Source organism: Eucyclogobius newberryi, unplaced genomic scaffold (genome assembly GCF_026437365.1).
Source record: "Eucyclogobius newberryi isolate DKJ021-1_F unplaced genomic scaffold, fEucNew1.0.hap1 SCAF_7, whole genome shotgun sequence".
Taxonomy (NCBI): domain Eukaryota; kingdom Metazoa; phylum Chordata; class Actinopteri; order Gobiiformes; family Gobiidae; genus Eucyclogobius; species Eucyclogobius newberryi.
The window spans coordinates 33,208,789-33,231,735 of NW_027316389.1; the positions used below are offsets into that span (position 1 = coordinate 33,208,789).

Consider the following 22,947-nt stretch of genomic DNA (forward strand, 5'->3'; position numbering starts at 1 on the left):
AGCTCTTTCATCTAAAAGTCTCAAAACAAAGGATTCCTCTTCCGTAACATCCCCAATGACTCCGTTTGCTGCCAGAAATGGATTACTGTCATCAGAAGGGACCAGTGGACTTACAGAAATCACTCCAGACTGAGCTGTTTGTTGCATTTAGTTAGCAGGTGACTAATGCTAGTTTATATATTATTGCTTAGCTACTTGTTAGTAACAACAAGCCTCTCCTTATATTTTAGCATCAGACAGTCACTCACTCACACAAAGTCTGTGCACTTGAAAGCTTTGAGGGCTTGTCCGGTGTGCAGAAGGCTTATGGATGAGGAAACTCGGATGTAAATGTCCGCAAAAAGTTGTTATTGCAAGTTGTCCCTGCCTCAAAGTATTGTCAGCAACTGGCCGCTGTAGATAAGAATCAAAGCCCATAATATCTGTCTTCTTGAAGTATCAACCCGTTTTATGTTCAATTTTAAGGCGCTATTTTCCATGCCTATCTACCAGCGAAGAGGCAACAGCATGTGGAGACGTCTACGGCACCTCCACGCGAGATGACTTTTAGACAGAGGAGTACGAACGCTGCACATACAGGCACGACAAGAGCCACAAGCTTTCTGATTCGCTGCCGAGTGCTTTGGGGAGGTGTGCAGCACTTCTGCCAAGATTTGACAGAGGACTGCAAACCAGCCTTGATGCCTCAAGGGTGATTTATAGTCCTCCATCAAATCTATGCAGACCTCCCCGACGCAAATGGCGGCCAATTACAAAGCTTGTGGTAACCATGCTTCTCCGCTAGCCTTGCTACTCCGACCCTTGCTAACCATGCTACTCCGAACCCATGCAAGTCGTTCTACTCCAATCCACACTAACTATGCTACTCCTGCTACTTCGACCTCCAACCCACACTGCACCAATCCAAACTACTCAGCTTCACCTATTTCTGTCCCATACCTATTTTTTCAAAACATTCCAACACTACCTTCATCCAGACTTACTTGGCTCACACATGTCTCACGCACATGTATTGTTGTTATAAAAAGGTTTCACACAAGTCTGATCCCTGTTCTTCCCCTCATCTGATTCTATCATCTAACCTTCTCAAACACTGCATCATACACTCCGCTTGGGTTGTGTCTCTCCTATACTCAACCTAAAAGTCCTGCGCATGTTCTTGCTTGCCTTCTTAGGCTCTCTCCAGAATTTGGAATTCGCTCCAACTTTAAGCTAATTTAATCGGACCTTATTCTTCACACTCATATTCACACTACGGAGATGCAACTCATCCTTGCAACTGTGTCTTTCCTTTTATTTACCAAATGTATTGCCTCATGCTGGGCCTTCAATTCAATGCCAACAATTCCATCTTCTTGACTGAAATGGGCAATTTGGTAATGTCATTGCTTGGAGTTATGTCACTGGTCCTACTGGACTACGTATGTCACAACATCGGCGACTCAGTGATGTCCGTAGCACCACGCATCCTTTCCTGACTCCCAAACCGGTTGGTTCTACTCCCAGCCATCCGTCTGCAGTTCGAGCTGCCATTGATCACCTGTGTCCATCTCACATCAATAAATAGATTTCGCACATCTTTGTAGTTGCGTTAATTAAATATTTTAATTGAGGACCTGAAGACCTACATATGTGGACCACACTTCTATTAGTCAGAAGCCTTTTTATACCAGCCTGACGTCTCTAGTCACTCGACCAACTCTACCTCCGTTTGTACTATGCTTCTGCAGCATCCACTCTTCTAAGGAGGGGTAAATGTAAATGTGTTTCAAAATGTTAATGCATTACCTTAAATACATGTGCATTCTGAATGATTTGAGCGCTTCCTTGGTTTGTATTACTAGTTTTTAGTCATGAACAATAAACAATAATGTGCTGCTCAATGTTTTTCCAACTCGACAACTGGAACACAGTAACTTCAGTCCAAGTTGGAGTACTGACCTCAGGCAATAAATGGAATGCAGCACACTCAGTTGCCTTGCAGCGGTCTTACCTTTAACAGCACCTACAATGTTCTGGTCCAAGCCCTTTCTGTTGTCATTGAGTCCTCTTTTTCTTTTCCCATTGGGCAAAGAGTTGGCCAGAGTGGCGTCGTCGAAAAAGGCACAGACCTACATACATACAACATACATAGTAATGAGTTGCTTAATGAATGAATACTGAATTCACAGTACACATAAACATTGTGACCGCACCAGCTTTCTGAACAGCAGGCTGCCGGAGCGAGTGTAGTTGATTAAAATGGAATTGAGTTGAGCCTTTGAATCAAACACCTCATGGCCCTCCACCAGACGCACCTCAGACTGAAAGAGAATGAAATACAACTGTTTTGTGCTAATGCTGATAACAAAAGTAACAAAAGAGAAGAGCAGCAAACACTACATTAAGGTTAGATATCAAACAGAACATGGATTTATGTGTATTCTGTTTAGGATTGTGGTAAATGTTTGATTTTATTTAAAAAATGGTACATTCTTGCAATCATTGGTGACATATAAACATAAACTAAAGGTAATGTTGGCCATAGGAAAAGATATTGGCGGTTCACTCAATTGTTCCTCCTTTTGTTATGTTACAGCCTTATTCCAAAAAGGATTAAATGCATTATTTCACACCAATAAGTGTGGCCTCAGGGCCACTCAAGGACAGTGAGAGTTGTCCCGTGGCCACTCCTTTGCTCTCCTGGCTGTGTGCTTAGGGTCGTTGTCCTGTTGGAAGATGAACCTTGGCCCAGTCTGAGGTCCAGAGCCTCTGGAGCAGGTTTTCATCAAGGATGTCTCTGTAACTGCTGCAGTCATCTTTCTGTTGATCCTGACTAGTCTCCCAGTTCCTCCTGCTGAAGAACATCTCCACAGCCTTATGCTGCCTCCACCCTCCTTCTCTGTAGGGATGGTACTGGCTGGTGATGAGCGGGGCCTGGTTTCCTCCAGACGTGACACGCGCTTTTTAAGAGTTCAATCTTTGTTTCATCAGACCAGAGATTTATGTTTCTCATGGTCAGAGTCCTTCAGGCGGGCTGTACCATGTGCATTTTTCGTTTGGCCAGGTCCAGCTCTAGGGAGAGTCTTGGTGGTTTCAAACCTTTTCCATTTACTGATGATGGAGGCCACTGTGCTCAGAGGAACCATCAATGCTGTAGACATGTTTCTAGATACACTCCTGTCTCGGAGGTCTACAGACAGTTCCTTGGACTTCATGTCTTGTTTGTGCTCTGACATCACTGTTACTGTGGAACCTTCTATAGACAGAAGTGTGCTTTTCCAAATCATGTCCAACCAGCTGAATTTACCACCGGTGGACTCAATTCAAATTGTAGAGTGTCATTGCAAATGCTGTGAATATTTATGTACCGTAAATATTTTGTACACGCAAAGAATTCTAACAACCTTCTTTAAAGTTTTCATTATGGGGTATTGCTTGTAGATTTTTAAGGCAAATAATTAATTGAATATTTTTTGGGATAAAGCTGTAACATAACAAAATGTGGAAAAAGTGAAGCGCTGTGAATATATTCCGGATGCACTGTATGCAGCAACTTCTTTACAATATGGTAAACATTATGAGAATACAATGTTGTAATTGATTATGCAGCATCACGACATCACGCCAGATGACAACGTTTTTTTACAAGCACCTCTGATTCCAGATGTTTCCTCGGCTGATGGAGCAGAGAGGAGGGATCATTGTTTGCAGGAGCAGGTGCAGAGGCAGGAGCAGAGGCAGGAGCAGGTGCAGAGGCAGGAGCAGAGGCAGGTGCAGAGGCAGGAGCAGAGACAGGTGCAGAGGCAGGAGAGGATAGAGGCGTCTGGCGAGCACTGCACACTGTCAGTGGGGTCACTTTGTAGACGGGCTTCCTCTTCAGTGGTCTATGTGGAGGGGCGGGGCCAAGCAAGACAGGTTGGCATGGCGATGCTGCATCCGACTTCTGTTTGTCTACAGAAGTAAATAATAATAATAATAATGAGTAATAAAATACAAGAAAGAAGTTAGGTTAGAGTAATAAAAGTGGTACAATTTGGACATATGTTTAGTGTTGATGTAAAAACAGACAGAAAGAAGACACAAAAATACAATTAGTAATATTTTCAAGTTTAAAGAAAAAGATCAATTATGGTAAGGTAAAATCATGGAAGTAAAATAAGTTCATAACATTGATCTATGGCTATAACTGACACAAACTTTAAAATCCTCCAGAGTCAGCAAACAGTTCATGTCACTGAGAATATACTCAAGTAAGATTACACTCATGTCTGTGTAATCCCTAAATCAGGCCTCTTCAATTAAAGGCCTATGGGCCAGATTGGGCCCTACAAATGATCTGATCTGACCCATGGCCCATTTTCCAAATATTGAAAAAACATATTTTCTCTTGTTTACAGCTGGTTTAGGCCTGTTTTGATCACGGTTTGGACCGGTCCTAATTCAATCCTGGTAAAGCCGTTTGTATTTTACTAAGAAGAAAAAAAAAGTTTTGAAATAGATCTAGTGTTGGGGATATTTTGTTTGAACCCAAACTGTGTCAAAAGTAGTACCTGTCCAGCCCAGAGGTCACGGCCCTCTGAAAATCTGGCCCTCAAGACAATTCTATAGCAATAGAAAATGTTATTTGGTCAAGTGTACTAAAGATTTAAGAGTGAATAGGTTTCACCTTAAGCCTGAACCCCCATCAATAATTGTGTACAGGAGTATCTGTTCGTAGTTAAGTCTATTGAATACAAATATGCTATAAAAAGTACTGTGCTTACCGTGTACTTTTGTGAACTTGCCTGTTTGAGACTGCATCATCTTTCTCATGACTTGTAACTCCTGCAAAATGATGTGCAGTGTGTCCTGACAGTTACACATGCAGCAGGGCGTCTCTGCAGCTGCCAACAAACACAACATGCTTCAAGTTTCATAAAGGATAAACCGTACTGTACTGGTTATTGTTCTGCTGCTTGGGTCAAACCTTTAGTGCAGTGTGGTCCTCTCAGAGCCCTGGAGCGGGGGCCAGGTCCGTTGGTGTGTGCGGAGGGCAGGGTTGAATGTGCAGTTCCCTCCACAGAGGCCCAGGGGTCATCATCATCATTAGCCGGGAGCAGAGGAGCCCGCTGCCCCCCGTCTGGCCCTCCATCCTGCCCTGGCACCGGGCCCATGCGCTGATAGCCCCGCCTACTCCTGTCACTCAAAATCTTCATCATTCCAGTGATCTCCCTTTTGATCTCCATGCCGTCCTCGACCACCCAGTCTGCACGACAAGTATAGCAGCATTTATCTCCAAAGAGAACATTTTAGTTTCATCAGACTGCAGGGGGAAAATACCTTGATTTAGCTGCAATTTTGGCACAACAGCAGCATCTGTGGGCGCGCTGATCGGGGCTTCAACTGCAACTTTAACACACTCACTTTAGTCAGGTTTAACACCTGCTTCACCGCAGAGAAGTCATGATCACCCCATAATCTCATCCCTGTGACGTCTGTTTCGGTGACGTTGTCATATTGGACACACATTCTCCTATTGGTCAGTCTTTGTTATGCTCTGAGTGAGTGAGAGTAAGATTTAACCAATCACAGTGAGGTGTGCACTTTGAAAAGCAGCAGAAATATTTTGGTTACCTCATGAATATAATATGAATGTTGTGATAAAATATAAATCATAAATGTTCTGGCCTGTGGCCATATTCAGCATGTTATACTTGAGTTCATGGTACACATGAGCAGCCCCTCCTCCTCAGGATGGACCACCTGTAGAAAGCATGAGGGCAGCAGACTCAGACATGGTCAGACAGGTCAATAAATCCAGTACAATTGTGCACAAGACACTGGAATAACTACAGTTACTTGTGTATAAGCCCCTGAAGCACAGACAGAGGTTTTGTCCCCGGTGCTCTGCGCTAGCACCGCGCGGACAAACCCCAGACAGACTCACGTCCTCACGTCCTCACGTCCTCACAGACACATACCTTCAGCCGAGAGCAGTTTGAAGCTCTGAGACTTCCTGCTCCTTTTCCTCTCTCCAAACTCCATCTTCTCAGGTGATATTACAGTACAGAGCTGTGTACAGAGTGATCTCCGGACGCGTCCAGCGGCGGACGCAAACACTCGGCTTTAATCAGCTCATTTATCCCCGGGCGGCGCAGCGCGCTCTTATAATTAGGCGATAACAAAGAGTGGAACATGTCTCACGTGGCACGTGATGCAGTGTCTTTGTGACCAAGTGTGAACTGTATCAGCCCCTGCATCAGAGTGCATCAGCCGCACTTGTGCATCAGCCGCACTTGTTGTTTGTGTTGAGCCTAATTGTAAAGTCTTAGCACACAGCCTGGTCCACATGTGCAAACTGTGGCATGTTTGTGTGGAAATATACAACGTGTAATACACTTTTAAAGCTCAGGCCTGGAGCACTTACAAGTGGATTTAACCCATCTAACCCATAAGCCACTCACTCGAAATGTCAACAATGACAAGTGAAAAATTTAAGTGTTTTTAATCTGGATTTGAATTACAAACTAAACTAGGGTAAATAAATAAAATGTTACTTTGGGACCGCACTTGTCTGTTGTATTAACTCAGGAATCAGTGCACCTTAACCGAAATCTACATGTGTTCTCAAAGTGTGGAGGCAGGGCCGGCCCCAGCACATTTGGTGCCCTAGGCGAGCTACTCCCCATGGCGCCGCCCCCCCCATAACAATTTTCGTTAGATTTATTTGTCAATTCCAAAATAGTGTTTGGATACATAGAAGGGGCGCAAAAAACTCCGCCAAGCAAAAAAAAAAAGAAAAAAATAATAATCCAGAGGGGGGCGCCCCCCCTGCAGTGCCGCCCCAGGCACCCGCCTATACGGCTGGCCCTGTGTGGAGGTTTTCCAGAGTCCCCCTGTCCTGCAAACCTTAACCAGGAGGAACCTTCACCGACAGGTCCGAAAGAACTGTAAACACAATGCAAATATATGTGAATAAAAAAAAAAAAAAACATACAACAGATGATGTGCTCACTGTCTCAGGCAATGGGGAACAGAGGATGATGAGGTGCTGGAGGGACCATCATGGGAGGACAAGCCCCTACATGGGATGTACCACCGGAACATAACTGAAGTGGCACAGAGGCCCTCATCATGGCAGCACAGGAGCAGGCCCTGAGCACCAGAGCAATAGAGGCCCAGATCTACCACACCAGACAAGACCCAAGGTGTAGGCTGTGCAAAGAGGCCCCTGAGACAAACCCACACATAACTGCAGGGACAGATGCTGGCAGGGACAGCATACATGGAGCTCCATAACTAAGGGCTTTTTTCTTTTTTGTAACACAATAAGATTTTAGCTGTAGAGCGCCAAATAAGTGACTTCAAAAGCTCATTATGGACTCTAACTCTAAGTTGTTTATCACAATCATTTCTGTAGCAATATATTGTACTTAAATAAATGTGTCACTGTGACAGGCCTTAAATTTACACAACATGAATTTAATGTAGAAGTAGCACAAAGAACAGTTGATTGTAATAAATGATAAGATTTGAAGATTTGGGATTGTCCACTTATCACCCTATTTCTCCTCTTTATGTGGTATTTTTTATAGTATATTATATTTATATAATAACATTTGTACTTGCTTTAACAGGAGCATTGCCAAAGTGTGGGCCTAAACCACATGTGCCCGGCCTGTGTCCCGTAGAAGGAGGGGAAAGTGCACTTAATGCCTCCCTCTCTGCACGAGATGGACATCTGCAGGACACGTTCAGAGTCAGTGAAAGTGTTTGAGCTGAAGGCCCAGAAACGATTGAGTTCATCAACACTTTGTGACACTTGTCTCATCATGGAATATGTCTGATCATACACATGTCCACATGTGTCCACATATCTTCTAGTCTCAGGCTGGATAAGATAAGATAAGATAATCCTTTATTGGAGTCATATCCTTCACGTCCCAGTGAGTCCTTTACAAGACATTTGGAATTCATTTGGAATTACGTGATTTGAATGTTTTCACCAAATGTTTAGCCATCAACACAACACGAACAGAAAAGATTGGAATAAACTTTGATTCATTTATCATTTAAATTGATACAATTTCATATTGTTATCCAGAAGTATGTTAATACTGTTCATGTTTTTAGATGCAAAACTTGCTGTGTGATGTGCCATTTAAGCAATGATGTTATCATACACTTATCCTGTTCAAAGTAAAGTCAGTTACTTCTGACGCCACAGCTGCCCTGGGGCAGACTGAGGGAAGCCCCTCCCACCACCTCCACACACACAGAGCACTTCACACTTACTCATGGTGCTGAAGGGCACGAAAATGTCTCTTTCCATAAATACAGTTTTCTATTTTTATTCCTTGTTGAGAATCTGAGTAAAACTTGATCTGGTTTGATGTTTCTCTCAGAAGTGGTATTCAGTGTAACATTTTGGTTGAAAACAGTTATAACAGAAAATAAACACATAATGTATTGTTATTGGCATAGAACAAATACCCTCAAAGTACTTGGTATTGTATCGATATTAAACCCGTGATCATGGATCTGTTATATTAATATAACGGTTATATTCATGGCCTTGACTCACTGAACACACAGTGCTGTTAGCGCCATCTACTGGCGGTTGACTGCCATGTCACATGCTTCAAATAAAGATTTAGACTGAACAATATTGGGGTTCACTTTGAACATATGACTTATTATTTGAACATATGATTTATGTTTACAATACTAAAGACGGCTCAATTAGACATTTTCTCTGAGGACAAAGGTCTTAGCGGTCTATAGTGGGTCTACCGCCTCAACAATACATTTGACAAGTTGTTTACACAATTATTTACCAGTTTGGCATTGTTGCCAAATAGAGAGGGTTAGTCCTAAATAAATGTTCATTTAAATGTGTTTAATGTATTTAATGAGTCTGGGACAGAGGCTACATTAGTTCTACTTCACAGCTGTAGTTTCAGGGCTGATCTTATAGTTCACAAAAAACATTCTGGAAAAGTCAAGAGTCAAAGTGGTGTGATAAAATGTGAATATATGAGTATATTTCTGTGATATATTTTATCTGCATAATAGTGATATTTTATCTGCATCATTAGTCTAAGAGAAGAACGGGTGTGTGACAGCATTTGTTTGTGAAGGGGTCGTAAAGATGGGCCAAAGGATGTTTACCCTAGGGGGGGTGATAACCCAGAGGAGTCTGGGTAATGTTTACCCAAGGCTTGATCTCTACGGAAAAATACCAAGTGCCTTGATGTGAGGCTGACCAATGAGAAATGTGACCCGCCTATTCCAGAATATCTAATAAAACCAACCAGCATGGGAAAAAACGGAGTGAGACGCGGGGGTGAGACGCAGGAGGGTCAGCCAGGCTCCTTACAACGGCCTGGCTGACACAGTCCCCGCGTTTTCTCCCATGCATGCCACACAAATGTCTGATGTTTCTGTGTCGTTTAATATTCTAAGTTGAATTGTGTTCTCAATGTGTTAAGGAATAGCATCGGGTGTATGTCTAATTCCATGACATTTTCTGGTCCTATCGAGCCGGACGACAAGCAGCCCCTTCGCGGAGATTGACGGGTGAATCGGTGAAGTCTGTGCACAGCTGAAAGAAGTCCACTTTTCCCGTGGCCGCCCATTGCACCTCAGTCTCCGCGAGGAGAGCGCGTCGTTTCGAAGCAGCAGGAGAACACAGGCGACGAAGAAGGTCAGACAAAATTTTGTGTGTGAAAAAGAGTTAGCCATAAAACGTTTTTATGCATTAGTTTGATATTTACTGGAAAAATATTGTATGCTTTTATGCGCAGTTAGGTATTACTGAGGAAATACCCAGTTTCATATTACTGAGGAAATATGTGTGAATGTAAGCGCTGTGCACGAGCGAGTTAAGTAAGAGAGAAGTATGAATGTGTGAATGAGGATTAATAGTGATTAACTAACAAGTGTGAATCACAATTAATCATACAAGGGTCACAAGGCGTTATTCTGAGAGATCTAAAATTTGCAGTCACGGGTGAATCTTAAACACCACGTTTATGTCCGGAGGAATCTAATAAGGAATTTCTCTAGAAGCTTGACATTGACCGTGACTGTAAAGCAAGTAGCATTTCTCTCAGACGACCGAGACCAAATAATGCCAAAATTATCACCCCAAACTGTAAAAAGACAAAGGAAAAGTCATAAGAGGATTTTGGAGGGAGACTTCCAGCATGCTCAGATGACGTGGCAGAGAGGGGGAGATAAGGGGGGTCAACAAGGCAGGAGAATGGGGAGAAAGCAGTTCAGAGGACGCTCTGAACTGATGAAATTAGGAATTAAACCCAGCTGGTTTTAAATTTTAGTATTTGAACAAATTTAAGGGTTTTGTTTGATTGACAACAGTCAATTATAAAGATTTTATTAAACTTGATAAGAGATGAAGATGAATTCAGATTTTTATAGATGGCCAATATTTTGGGGAATGTGATCACAGACAGGACACTTCCTTTCCCCGACATAGAAGACAAAAGTTGTGTTTTTACGGTATCGTGTTTTTTGAGTGCACAGAACAAAGCTACGTTTTGTTTTGTTTTGTTTTGTTTTATTATTGGACTTGACGGAAAATTATCTTTTTGGACTTAATGCATGACTAGATGAAAGTACAGGACAAAAAGACAGAAGTGTTTTTAAATTTAGAATAAAATGCAGGCACAGGCCTGGGAGTGATAATGTGGGTAAATGAGTGACTACTGATGTTTTTGGACATAGGAGTAGAATGGGTAGTAAGTAAAGTGATAGTAAAAGTTATATCAGTAACTTATTTATTTGTATTATCATGAGGAAACCTCGTATTGCATGTAGACATAAGTGAGGGAATAAGTTAAATAGTGACGTCCAATGCCCTCCCAGGAAAGACATGAATGGGTCATTAACTAGGGCAATTGACGCAGAAGTGGGGGGACATGGGACATACATGTGTTTATTAACTAAAGACAACAGGACACCAAGTCATAAAGATAGTCAGAGATAAGGGGCTATTGACTGGCAAAGAATCTGGAGGACTCAGGATGGAGCAGATGTTGTTATCTTTACGTATCACAGTGACAATTAAGAGCAACACCACCTCAGGGGGGTTGACGTGATGAGTAATAGGAAAAGTTAAAATTAACAGGGAAAGAATTTGACATTCTAAAGTAAATACCTGAAGGATTGTGGAGATTCAATCAAGAATTGAATAGATTTAAATAAGACAATATCATCTAAATTTAGACGTTATAGAAGTTATGAAAACCAGTGATAACAGGACTTAAACATTATAGGACTCAGGTCGGAGCCAAGAGATGGTTAGACTGATAAAATGATGTGCCTTATGTACAAGGGGAAGGTTTAGGATCATTTTGATAGTTATACACATATAGACTTGCTAGAACAAACTAATACACAATGTTTGTAAAGCACCACATGAGCAGGTGTGAGAGATTGAGTTTGGAACTCACCTGAAGCACATATAGAAGATTAGCACATATTACATTAGATGTGTGACTTTATGCAGGCCACACGCACAGAGGAGATGTGAAATTATTAATTATGTGAAGAATTCTAAGTTGTGAACTGACCCTTATGGCCGGCTCAACGGGGGAATTATTGAGACAATTATTATTGTTTGATGTATTTGTATTGCACACACACACACACACATACGCGCGCACACGTGGAGACCAAACATTTAGAGTTTGAGACATTTAGAGTTTGAAACTTTTAGAGTTTGAAACATTTAGAGTTTGAAACATTGGGAGTTTGAAACAAATGGTGGTAAAACAGATAGGTTAGGGCAGTGTCGGATAACAGACACATAGACGGATTACAGACACACAGGGGGGGCCCAGCGCCGTGGAAGGGGGGCTCAGCCAGGGATGTGACCGCTGAACTGTGAAAGGTCAAGAGGTGACATTGCGGAGTGGAGTGACAGACGCAATTCCATCTCTTCCTTGATTACATCGTTGTAAACTATCTGGATTATTGAATTTTGTTTAAATGTAGTAGTTTGAGAAATGGGAATTCCATATCTCAAAAAGGAGGGATTTACGTGTAAACAAATATTCCGAATCAATAATTACTAAAAAAAAAATTGTAAACAAGAAAACTGTTTGAAATACACTGAATTGTCGAAAAGACTTTGTTTATCACCACAGCAGAACGTGTTGGAGATGTGGTGTTTACAGAGACGGAGCCACATCGTGTCGTCCTCACACCGACCATTGGAGGGACGAGAACATGGGTGCTCTCATGGGAAAGTGAGAGAAATGTCTGGACAACACAGCGGCAGATCCATAACATCGCAGACGCAGGACTTCGTTTGTATGAGTTTTGTCCAGAGTCTACGGTAGAGTACGATACTCTGCTACAATGGACGAGAGCCAGAGGCTACGGTGCGCAGAGTACCATACTCTGTGGAAAAAGAATCAACAGTTATCATCATCACAAGTGATGACAATAATATGGGTGCTGAACACCTGTATTATGCACCGGACAATCGGGACAATCGGGACAATCGGGACAATCGATCAACATACACAACGGTGTATACCGGTTAATGGAATATAGAGGGAAGAAAATAAGTGATCAACTTGAAGGAAGGTTATGAAATGTATAATGTATAATGTACAATTGACATGACAGAGGCTGAAGAAACACAATGGCATATTATACAGCCAGAGTTGTTTACACTAACTATCTTTTTATCTGCTACAACATAACTACATGTAATGTTAATGAGATTATGAATTGAGATGGGAAATGTACCAGTTCATATGTGTCATAGGTGTGAACGAAGCGAGCAGCGGAGGGAGGTCTCTTAAGGAACCAAGAGAGGACTTATGGTGATGTGGGGGACACTTGTGAGACGTTGTGCCTATGTATCCCTTTTGTGGCCAGCCATGGTCATAACAAAGACCAGCATCACCCAGAACCATACCGCAGGGTCAAGGTCGAGAGGTTAGTGGACAATCTGGTCCCAGTAGCACCTGATACGACGTATTTGATTCTATTGGGGTGTCCAGAGAGGTCCCTGACGAGTCAAACTGACTGACCAGAGAGCAGTGGGTTTAAGGGCTTTCCGCTTGTACTTCTATATTTCCCATCACACCGCACAAATTATAGACAAGATAAATGGTCTGTTTGTCAAATTACAGAGATTAACCAATCTGACTCAAAATTTAGGACAGTAATGCTGTAGAAATGTTGTGGGCCGAGAGAAAAGGAGTGTGTTCAATGTTGAAAAATGTGCATAACTTTTTGAGTGTAAAAGTGTCATTTTAACAACAATATGAAAGACATGTTGAAAACTGAAATGAGTAATGTGTTTGGCGTATGAGACAGAAGACTAATGCTTTGATAAACAGGAGGGAAATGTGATAAAATGTGAATATATGAGTATATTTCTGTGATGTATTTTATCTGCATAATAGTGATATTTTATCTGCATCATTAGTCTAAGAGAAGAACGGGTGTGTGACAGCATTTGTTTGTGAAGGGGTCGTAAAGATGGGCCAAAGGATGTTTACCCTAGGGGGGGTGATAACCCAGAGGAGTCTGGGTAATGTTTACCCAAGGCTTGATCTCTACGGAAAAATACCAAGTGCCTTGATGTGAGGCTGACCAATGAGAAATGTGACCCGCCTATTCCAGAATATCTAATAAAACCAACCAGCATGGGAAAAAACGAGGTGAGACGCGGGGGTGAGACGCAGGAGGGTCAGCCAGGCTCCTTACAACGGCCTGGCTGACACAGTCCCCGCGTTTTCTCCCATGCATGCCACACAAATGTCTGATGTTTCTGTGTCGTTTCATATTCTAAGTTGAATTGTGTTCTCAATGTGTTAAGGAATAGCATCGGGTGTATGTCTAATTCCATGACAAGTGGTCAAACTCACTGACACTAAAATAGTCGGCTCCACAGTGTCCCCTGGTGTTGAATATTTACTCCACTGAAGTGTTCAGTGTAAAACAGAATATATGAATATTTGGTAGTGCCGCCTGTAAACACTGATACAGTGGAGTTTACTGTGTTACAGTTCAAGCCCCTCACTAACTAAACGGCTGTGAATTCATTGATCTTACTCCATTTAAGTCATATATAAAAAAAATATACTACTGCAGGTGTCTCTGACCTTTGACCCCGGAGAGACAGCAGAGCCAGAGAGCCAAGTAAAGTTAGAGGTCTATAAAACATTAACCATTTGTTCTGTCACAAAGTGAGACCTCTAAAGTCTACATTTATATTAGTCATAGAAATTTGAATTGTTCCTAAAATCCTTTCAGGAGTTCCTTGTAACAGGCTGGAGGTCACTCTCGAGCTCCAGGTCAGAAATACCGGCTCTCAATGGCACAAAAGTCCCAAATCCACACTTAAAAATGTCAATGTCCCTTCATTTAAAATCTTGATTTTATTGAGACATTTCTCCCAATCACAAAAATGGCGCTCATCCTGGCTGTACACCAACTTCAACATAACAGTCACTTATTGGTGCAGCCAGCCAGTAAAAAACATTTTCATCTACGTACAATTTATAATAATAGCATAAAAGTAGCAACAGTGGTTAGAATAGGTGGTAGTGTCAACACAAGCAAAACAATTAGAAAGAATCCAATGGAAAAAGGCTTAAACTTTCTGAGGGAAATTGAACTTTTTTTGTTTCTTCGCTTGGCACAAATACAAAAGTTAACACATCAAACAAAAATAATACACAAGTAATATATGTACACACAACATGCATACCGAAGAGGTGATGCTTAAGGACAAGGCGGGCGAGTTAAACCTTCAAGTCCAACATTCACCGAGACAACATTTTATTATTAACATAAACTGGTCCCGGGTTCATTATTGCACTGGTCCAAAAAAGTCTGCACTGTCAAACTAATTTCGCAGTCTCCTGTCGTCAGGGTTACAACATTCACTTATTCAAGATGCACCACGTCACGTTTCTTGGTGGAAGATGTGCTGCTGCCTGCTCGTTTCCATGGAGATGTAATTGACTTATCCATCTTACGTTAAATCAAATACACTTGTTTTTATTGCTAGGAAAATAAGTTGAAAGACTAAACTTCTCTGGGGCATAATCTCCAGCAGAAAAAAGACGTGGCGCATCTTTGAAAATGAAACAAAAAGAAAAACTTGAAAATGACACAAAATGTACAGCAAAACGTTACGCTTTATGGTCCAGTGCGTTTGAAAAAATGCGTCTCGACATTTTTTTTAATTCTTTCTTTAACACTGTCCGTCCTTCTGACTTGAATTGGGGGAATCAGAAATTGCCCAAGCTTGTGTATAAAACAAAAAAGCATTTAAATAAATTACTGTCTGTGGCGTTTGGGCCCATGTCGAGGGGTGCACATACACGCCCTCTAGTGGCGGAGGGTCCATGAGGCAGGAGGAGGTTAAAACTCGTCGTGTCGAGTGAGCGCCTCGCCGAAGTCTGTGGCCTGGCTGCCCACGAACAGATCGTACTTGTCCACGATCTCGGACTTGGTCAGTTGCCCGTCCTGCAGCAGAGAGAGAGCAAGGATTCATCAGGGTTAATGTGTGTGTGGGGGGGTGGATCTTTTTAGCTGTCAAATGTCAGGTAAATAACAATCCTACAAGTTTCCTTTGTGTCGTCCTGGTTTTTACTTATAATCTTTAGATAGAGATCCATTTATTTTCAATAAAAAACCTTCAATGAATGGGTTTCAGATGACATACAACAGGCCTATGATTGTGCGTCGGCACAGATGGCATGCAAATACAGGATTACAGGGCGTCGTGCATCTGCATCTGAAAGCCACAGACCACTGTGAGGACAGTGAGGGGACGATTCTGAGTCCAGGAGTAGAACATGTAACAGTCAGTCATATGTTATCAGGTACTCATCAGTAACTAGGGAGCTGCAGTCATTATGGAGCAGGGGGCAGGGCTTAGGAAGCTCAGGCCAGGTCTGCAGATTGACAAAGACTTTTGGATGAAAGACCAAACGGTGTCCACATGACTACACTTGAATCTAGTCTGTGTTGTAATATAGTGTATTAAGGGCTTTTGTCACAAATAGAAATGATCAGATTTGTGCTGCCCTGTGGCAGAGTAGTTAAGGCAGCAGCACACATGCCGAGCTCCACGTGCGGCCGGCCAGTGTCATGAGTTTGAGTCCCAGCTCCAACAAATTAATGCATGTCCTGCCTTCTCTCATCCCCATTTCACTCTAAACTGTGCCGTCTAATAAAGACTACGGCCCAAAAAATACTTTAAAAACATTTCATTTTCTGAATCAACATTTTTGTTGATGCACATCAAACGGAGTAACTAAAGTAGGTGGTGTCAAACATTCATCCAGCCTCCCCAGACGTATTCGTGCCAAATAAAAACAACTATGGTACAAATAAATCATATTTCCTAAATTAAACCTGAACATAAACTAATATTTACACAACAATATCTATGGTTCTTATTTGATCATTTTCTAAATGAATGTTTGATATAAAATGGATAGAGTAATTATATTAATCATATTAAGTATTCAGTAAAGTTATAACTGTAACACATCATTTTTCATTTCAAAGCTAAAAATAAGACTTTTTCCTCAGCAAAACTAAAAGTGATCAAACTGAGTGGTCTAACTCTGCTCTGAATCCGTTTTCTGAAACCAAAAATTCTGAGCCAAGAGTAAACTAAGTTTAATCTATTTCTTGAGATAGGACCATTGTCTCCAGTCATTCCCTCCAGTCACAGGCGTTTAGTCCTGCCATTGTCTTAAACCAGCTCAGAATGTGTGAGATGATGTTGAAAATGTGGAAATGATATTGACCTGGTTAGAGTTCATCTCTGTTTTTCCTGAGCCTGTTTGCACAAGAATCACTGAAGAGTGATTTACAGATGAAATACATTTACCTCCACTCTGAAGTCTTTAACGAGTCTACCATTTTGAGAAACTGAAAAAAAGAGCCTAAAAGTTAAGAGCAGCACATACTTTATCAGCGTCGGACTCGTAGACCAGATGCTTGGCCTCGGCCTCGGCGTGGTCGTAGTCGCTGGGCAGGATCCAGTCCCGAGTCTCCTCTTTATCCATTTTCCCGTCTTTGTTTTTGTCCCTGAACTCTGTGAACTGCTCCCGCTCCGTCTTCACCCACTCGGGCTCCGAGGCGTCTCCGTCCTGGTTGTACATGTCCCCTGGACCACAAAACAACATTCACTTCAAATTCAAACGGGGAAATGGGTTCTTACATGAAACAAACTAATGCTTTAAGTCTTCTTGTTTGGCACAAATGGACAATGATGAAATTAGGTTTTTTCCCCCCACGATAACAGACAAAAGTTAAAGTGCCCCCAACAGGTCACATGACTCATTGAACTAAAATGCAGTTAAGATTTATACATTTTAAATTTAGCAAAAAATTATACTAAAAAAGATATTTTTTTTTAGGTTTATAATCTCACTTCCGGTTTTAATTGATGACATCACACTAGGAAATTACCCAGCAAACACTGGGCAAAACTCATCTAATGTTACTATGTTTTTATTTGACAAATATAAATATCCGATAGCGACTTTAATTTGTTGAATTCCTGTTTAGAGAATCAAAAAAGTAGTTTATTTTATATAAATGATGCATACATTTGACTAGAATGAGGCGTGTCCCAGGTGTGATGTCACTTCCTGTCATTTTCTACAGATTTTTTGGACTTTTCTCCACAAATACCTGCTTGATTGATGTAAAACTATGATGTATAAGTGCAACAGGTAGAAATGCACCAAATAAAGTCAAAATTAGAAAATTGTAAAAACCTGTCATGTCACCAGGCACTTTAAGACTTGAGAAAAATACAGTGTGCCAAAGTCTAAGTCTTTAAACATTTGAGGGGGTTTCTTTAAGATTTTGATTTCAAACTTTCATAAACTTTCCTAAAACGTGGTAAACATGAACAAATGTAGCTTTTGCTGAAAACTATTTTAATGCTGGTTTATTCTTAACACTTAAGGGCGACATAAGGTTCTAACAAATGTAACCGACGTGACATTTCAACACATTTCTCAACATTTCACTCATTCCTCCTGAACCGTTTGTGAAAGCAGAACTGACCGATGTACTCGTTCAAGTCGATCAGGCCGTCTCCGTTCTTGTCTATGTCCTCCATGGTTTCCTACAGGAAGTGAACAGGAAATAAACAGATTAGAATTGTAAAAAGGGAGACAGACTTTGGTTGAGGCACAGGGGCGTGGCTAGGAGGCGACTCACCAGCACCACGATGTCCTTCATGTGCTCGTACTCCTCGGGATGAAGGAAGGCCGTGAACTCCTCCTTGTTGGCCTTCATGTCCGAATCCTGGTCGGCCATTTTGAACCTCCTCTCGTCGCGGTCCATCATCTGTCTGTAGCTGAGGCCGTCCTCCGGGTCGCTGTCGTCTGCGCGTCAATGAACCGTTTTAAACCCAAAATATGCTTCTGTCACACGTGTAATATGTCAGCAATATAAAAGAGTTTAGTGTTTAAAGACAAGCCTATTCCTTTGTATTGAAATAGAGGTGTAAATGTTTGTATCGTGACACTATTATGCAGCTTTTGTCCAAGCTATGTCGCTGTGGCTCCTGGAACTGCTCGTTTCTGACACATTTTAAAACCTTTATAACATGTTTTTGCTCCCTGAAGTGGTCCGTAGTGAATTCACCGACAATAACAAGCGTGAAAGTTTGAAGAAAGGAGGTAATTAACGATGTACTCGATTGTAAAACAACTGAGGGGCCCCAAAAAAAGACAGTTTTGAAACAAGAGCCGTGTCCGTACCCAGGATGTAGCCGTAGGTGGCGTTCCTGTACTCGTCCCAGGACACCACTCCGTCCCCGTTCAGGTCGTGACTCTTCCACTGTCGGTCCACGTCGTCGTAGATCCACCTCTTCTGAGCGTGTTTGATCCACTTCTTCATCTCCTCCACCGTCACGAAGCCGTCCTGGTCCTCGTCGATGCGCTCCACCAACATACTGAAGTGAGATCAGACGTTACACCGGTTGCTTTGATCAAAGGCGGTATTTACCATTTTCTACTTCCACTCGCTTCACTCCCCACACAGCGTTCTTAAAAAAGGGACTATTTTTCCTCTCACCCGAGGCGCTCTTTGCTCTCCTCGGGCGTGAGCTGGTCGAAGGTTTTGGCCTCCTCTTGTCCCAGGAAGGCCTCGTGGTCGTAGTCGAAGTCCTCAGCGTCGTTGTGCTCCCGGTTGCTCAGCGGGTCGTCGTGGTGGACGCGCTCCTTCTTGTCGGTGGGTTTGCTGGAGGCGTACACCAGGCACACAGCGAAGCACATGAACAACGGCCGCAGCTCCATCTTCATCTTCTGGAACGAAACACACAAGAGCCAGGGATTCAATTCCACCGGTCGACTTTCTGGAACTGCAGACGGGCTCAGCTGTTTGGTAAAGCGGGACAGTTAAAGGTGCACCACACAGACTTAAAAGGTGCGATATATGGCTAGAGAAAATATCACACTAAAAGATAATATTGAAAGGTTTTGATGCTGCCGACACAATAATCACTTGATAATTCTCGTATGCCCTTTTCTAAATGTACAATATTGATGAGCACTTTGAAATGCTTAGTGTTCAAATGGTACTATGCAAAGCAGGCTTGCCTTGATGCTGAACATGTGCAGGCAATAAATATTGAGCTGCAAATGATATGAACGAGAAGTCTACATAGTAATTAGGCCCAAGGGCACTACTTTTCTGGTGGAGGCTTCGTCACATCACGCTGGGCTCGGTGGGATAGATAAAGTGTTTAATGCCATACTAATGGAGCTCAACACTCTGAAGTGTGCTGTTGTTCCGGAAGTAACATTTCTTAGATATTTTATCTAGAAAAATTCAAATATTAAGAGTTTGAGGACAAGACAGAGGCTAAGCAGCTCTGTGGTAAGTAAGATATGCGGTTTAGATGATTAGGGTAATTAATAATTATGATTATACAAGTCACATAATCGCAAGAAACCAAAAATAATGGTCCAAATTTATTAAGACTAAAGATTTCCCTGTTGTTTAGTCACAGTCGTAGCACTAAATTTTGTTATCGAGACATCCCTAGTGGTAACTAATGTCCAAAAAACAAATTCTGTTAATGTTTTAATAATTTTGTGACTTTCAAAAACAGATTTTGAATAAAAAGATAGCTACTTATCCCGATTAACCCTGAGCTTTCCAACATGCTTTTTTTTTTTAAACAAGGACAGTTCACAGATAACATTAATCTTAAAGAAAAACAATGCGCTGTACCAGATTTAGCTGGAATGATCCGTTGTCCTTGGGCAGGTTTAACATAAGAAAATTGACAATAAAAATATCAAACTCCCTTATTTACACACCACCACACCCTCCACACATACACTGGATATATAAAAAACAGCTTAACAACTTAAATTAAATAAATTCACATTTTATCATCAATGATAAGCCCAGCTCCTAAAATACAATTGTACTTTTCATAAATCATCATTAGCAATAACAATTTACAATTAAACATTTTTACATTTAAATATTCAACTTCCTGTACATTATTGACAGTTTGTCCTTGAACACTAAGTTTTGGGCCACATATTTGCATCTTATTAAAATGCAATGTTATAGTTTTATTGTTAAGAGAGTGGCATGAATATAACCATTTGGTATATTATCAAGTGCCAAAGCAAGTTTTATCAGCCGCCTCGTCACATTTCTCCCATGGGTTTAAATATGAGCGTATAAATCTGTATTTCCACATCTGCACAAGAAGCAGCCAATGATATAAAGACAAAACCTCTGGAACCAAGCAGTCACTGCTGAGCTCCATAACGTCACCATGGAGATCAGCAGAAAAGTGACAGAGTGCACCTTTAAGTTCTATATTTCTAATTTACTCCTCATAACGGACCTGTTGGTAGTTACTGCATCCATGAATAAATAAATCATAATTTTGCTGTTTGTTTGGAAAAGGTTTAGATTAAATTTGACATTGATGTTTAAAAATATATATTTTACATGAGAAGATAACACACAACTTTCACATGTATATAATCCTGCATGTGCCATTCTTCCTCTGAAACATTAATATAGTGTAGATTTCACAGATTCAGACTTGTGCAGTCAATCATCGCTTATGTCTACGTCCAGAAAATATTTAATAGATAGCTGCATCTCAAACACACATTAACAATACTAAATAATCCCACCATCATTTGAAAAGGTTTAGTTTTCTATATTGACGTCACAGCCACTGAAGACCCGAAGTAAAAGTAACGAATCTGCGTCCCGTTAGGTCAGAGTGAACACAATTAGCTGACATTTGACTAAGAACATGAGATCACAGCCGCCTTTAGCATGAATCACAGATGTACTAAACCACAGACAATTCATTCCCCAAATGCTGCGGGTTTTAATCAACTCTGAAAGAATAAAAGTAAAGAAAAGTACCTGTGTCTGGTGAGAAGTTGTTCGGTGCAGTTTGAGGGCAGCAGCAGAGCGGAAACACACCCATGCTCTTCCGGTCCCGTGCTAAAGCCGCGCGCAGCCAATCAGAGCCCAGCACAGCGAGAGTCACGCCGCAATGTGATTGGTCCACTTCAGAAGGACAGCGGTGATTGGATTGGACCACAACCGCCACGTCCTCAAAGTCAACAACATCCCGTTCATTCACAAAGTGAGAAGCGTAAAAGCGGCTGGGACAGAGGAGGGCGTGTACGGGGGAGAGGAGGGCGTGTACGGGGAGAGGAGGGCGAGTACGGGGAGAGGAGGGCGTGTACGGGGAGAGGAGGGCGTGTACGGGGAGAGGAGGGCGTGTACGGGGAGAGGAGGGCGAGTACGGGGAGAGGAGGGCGTGTACGGGGAGAGGAGGGCGTGCGGGGGAGGAGGGCGTGCGGGGGAGGAGGGCGAGTACGGGGAGAGGAGGGCGTGTACGGGGAGAGGAGGGCGTGTACGGGGAGAGGAGGGCGTGCGGGGGAGGAGGGCGTGCGGGGGAGGAGGGCGAGTACGGGGAGAGGAGGGCGTGCGGGGGAGGAGGGCGTGCGGGGGAGGAGGGCGAGTACGGGGAGAGGAGGGCGTGTACGGGGAGAGGAGGGCGTGCGGGGGAGGAGGGCGTGTACGGGGAGAGGAGGGCGAGTACGGGGAGAGGAGGGCGTGTACGGGGAGAGGAGGGCGTGTACGGGGAGAGGAGGGCGTGCGGGGGAGGAGGGCGAGTACGGGGGAGAGGAGGGCGTGTACGGGGGAGAGGAGGGCGTGTACGGGGGAGAGGAGGACTTGTACGGGACAGAGGAGGACGTGTACGGGACAGAGGAGGACGTGTGCGGGACAGAGGAGGACGTGTGCGGGACAGAGGAGGGCGTGTACGGGGGAGAGGAGGGCGTGCGGGGGAGGAGGGCGAGTACGGGGGAGAGGAGGGCGTGTACGGGGGAGAGGAGGGCGTGTACGGGGGAGAGGAGGGCGTGTACGGGGGAGAGGAGGACTTGTACGGGACAGAGGAGGACGTGTACGGGACAGAGGAGGACGTGTACGGGACAGAGGAGGACGTGTGCGGGACAGAGGAGGACGTGTGCGGGACAGAGGAGGGCGTGTACGGGGGAGAGGAGGGCGTGCGGGGGAGGAGGGCGAGTACGGGGGAGAGGAGGGCGTGTACGGGGGAGAGGAGGGCGTGTACGGGGGAGAGGAGGGCGTGTGCGGGACAGAGGAGGACGTGTACGGGGGAGAGGAGGACGTGTACGGGGGAGAGGAGGACGTGTACGGGACAGAGGAGGACGTGTACGGGGGAGAGGAGGGCGTGCGGGGGAGGAGGGCGAGTACGGGGGAGAGGAGGGCGTGTACGGGGAGAGGAGGGCGTGTACGGGGAGAGGAGGGCGTGCGGGGGAGGAGGGCGTGCGGGGGAGGAGGGCGAGTACGGGGAGAGGAGGGCGTGTACGGGACAGAGGAGGGCGTGTACGGGGGAGAGGAGGGCGTGCGGGGGAGGAGGGCGAGTACGGGGGAGAGGAG

General features: G+C 43.3%; 2 protein-coding genes across 2 annotated transcripts in view; both read right to left on the reverse strand.

The window, feature by feature from the left end:
• Nucleotides 1–6,131, reverse strand: part of bend7 (BEN domain containing 7) — a 7,639-nt gene extending 1,508 nt beyond the window's left edge. Inside the window, 6 exon segments of the mRNA XM_072434448.1 lie at nt 1,994–2,111; nt 2,196–2,303; nt 3,635–3,739; nt 4,938–5,227; nt 5,302–5,370; nt 5,943–6,131. Of these exon segments, the coding sequence (XP_072290549.1) occupies nt 1,994–2,111; nt 2,196–2,303; nt 3,635–3,739; nt 4,938–5,227; nt 5,302–5,370; nt 5,943–6,006 (754 nt within the window). The 5' untranslated portion in view covers nt 6,007–6,131.
• Nucleotides 6,132–14,369: 8,238 nt separating this feature from the next.
• On the reverse strand, nt 14,370–21,520 carry LOC140348966 (calumenin-B). The gene is made up of 7 exons (XM_072435143.1): nt 21,400–21,520; nt 19,066–19,295; nt 18,750–18,943; nt 18,205–18,371; nt 18,049–18,109; nt 16,938–17,137; nt 14,370–15,480 (listed from the first exon to the last, which is right to left on the reverse strand). Exons 2-7 carry the CDS (start codon nt 19,290–19,292, stop codon nt 15,376–15,378), a joined length of 954 nt encoding a protein of 317 aa, XP_072291244.1. The 5' UTR covers nt 19,293–19,295; nt 21,400–21,520; the 3' UTR covers nt 14,370–15,375.
• Nucleotides 21,521–22,947: the final 1,427 nt, after the last annotated feature.

Excerpts from the sequence above, each read along its gene's own strand:
- LOC140348966 (XM_072435143.1), bottom strand. The coding sequence starts at position 19,292 with ATGAAGATGGAGCTGCGGCCGTTGTTCATGTGCTTCGCTGTGTGCCTG. Across the intron at positions 18,110-18,204 it reads TGAAGGACATCGTGGTGCTG|GAAACCATGGAGGACATAGA; the intron begins GTGAGTCGCCTC and ends CACTTCCTGTAG. Across the intron at positions 15,481-16,937 it reads ACGAGTCCGACGCTGATAAA|GACGGGCAACTGACCAAGTC; the intron begins GTATGTGCTGCT and ends TCTCTGCTGCAG.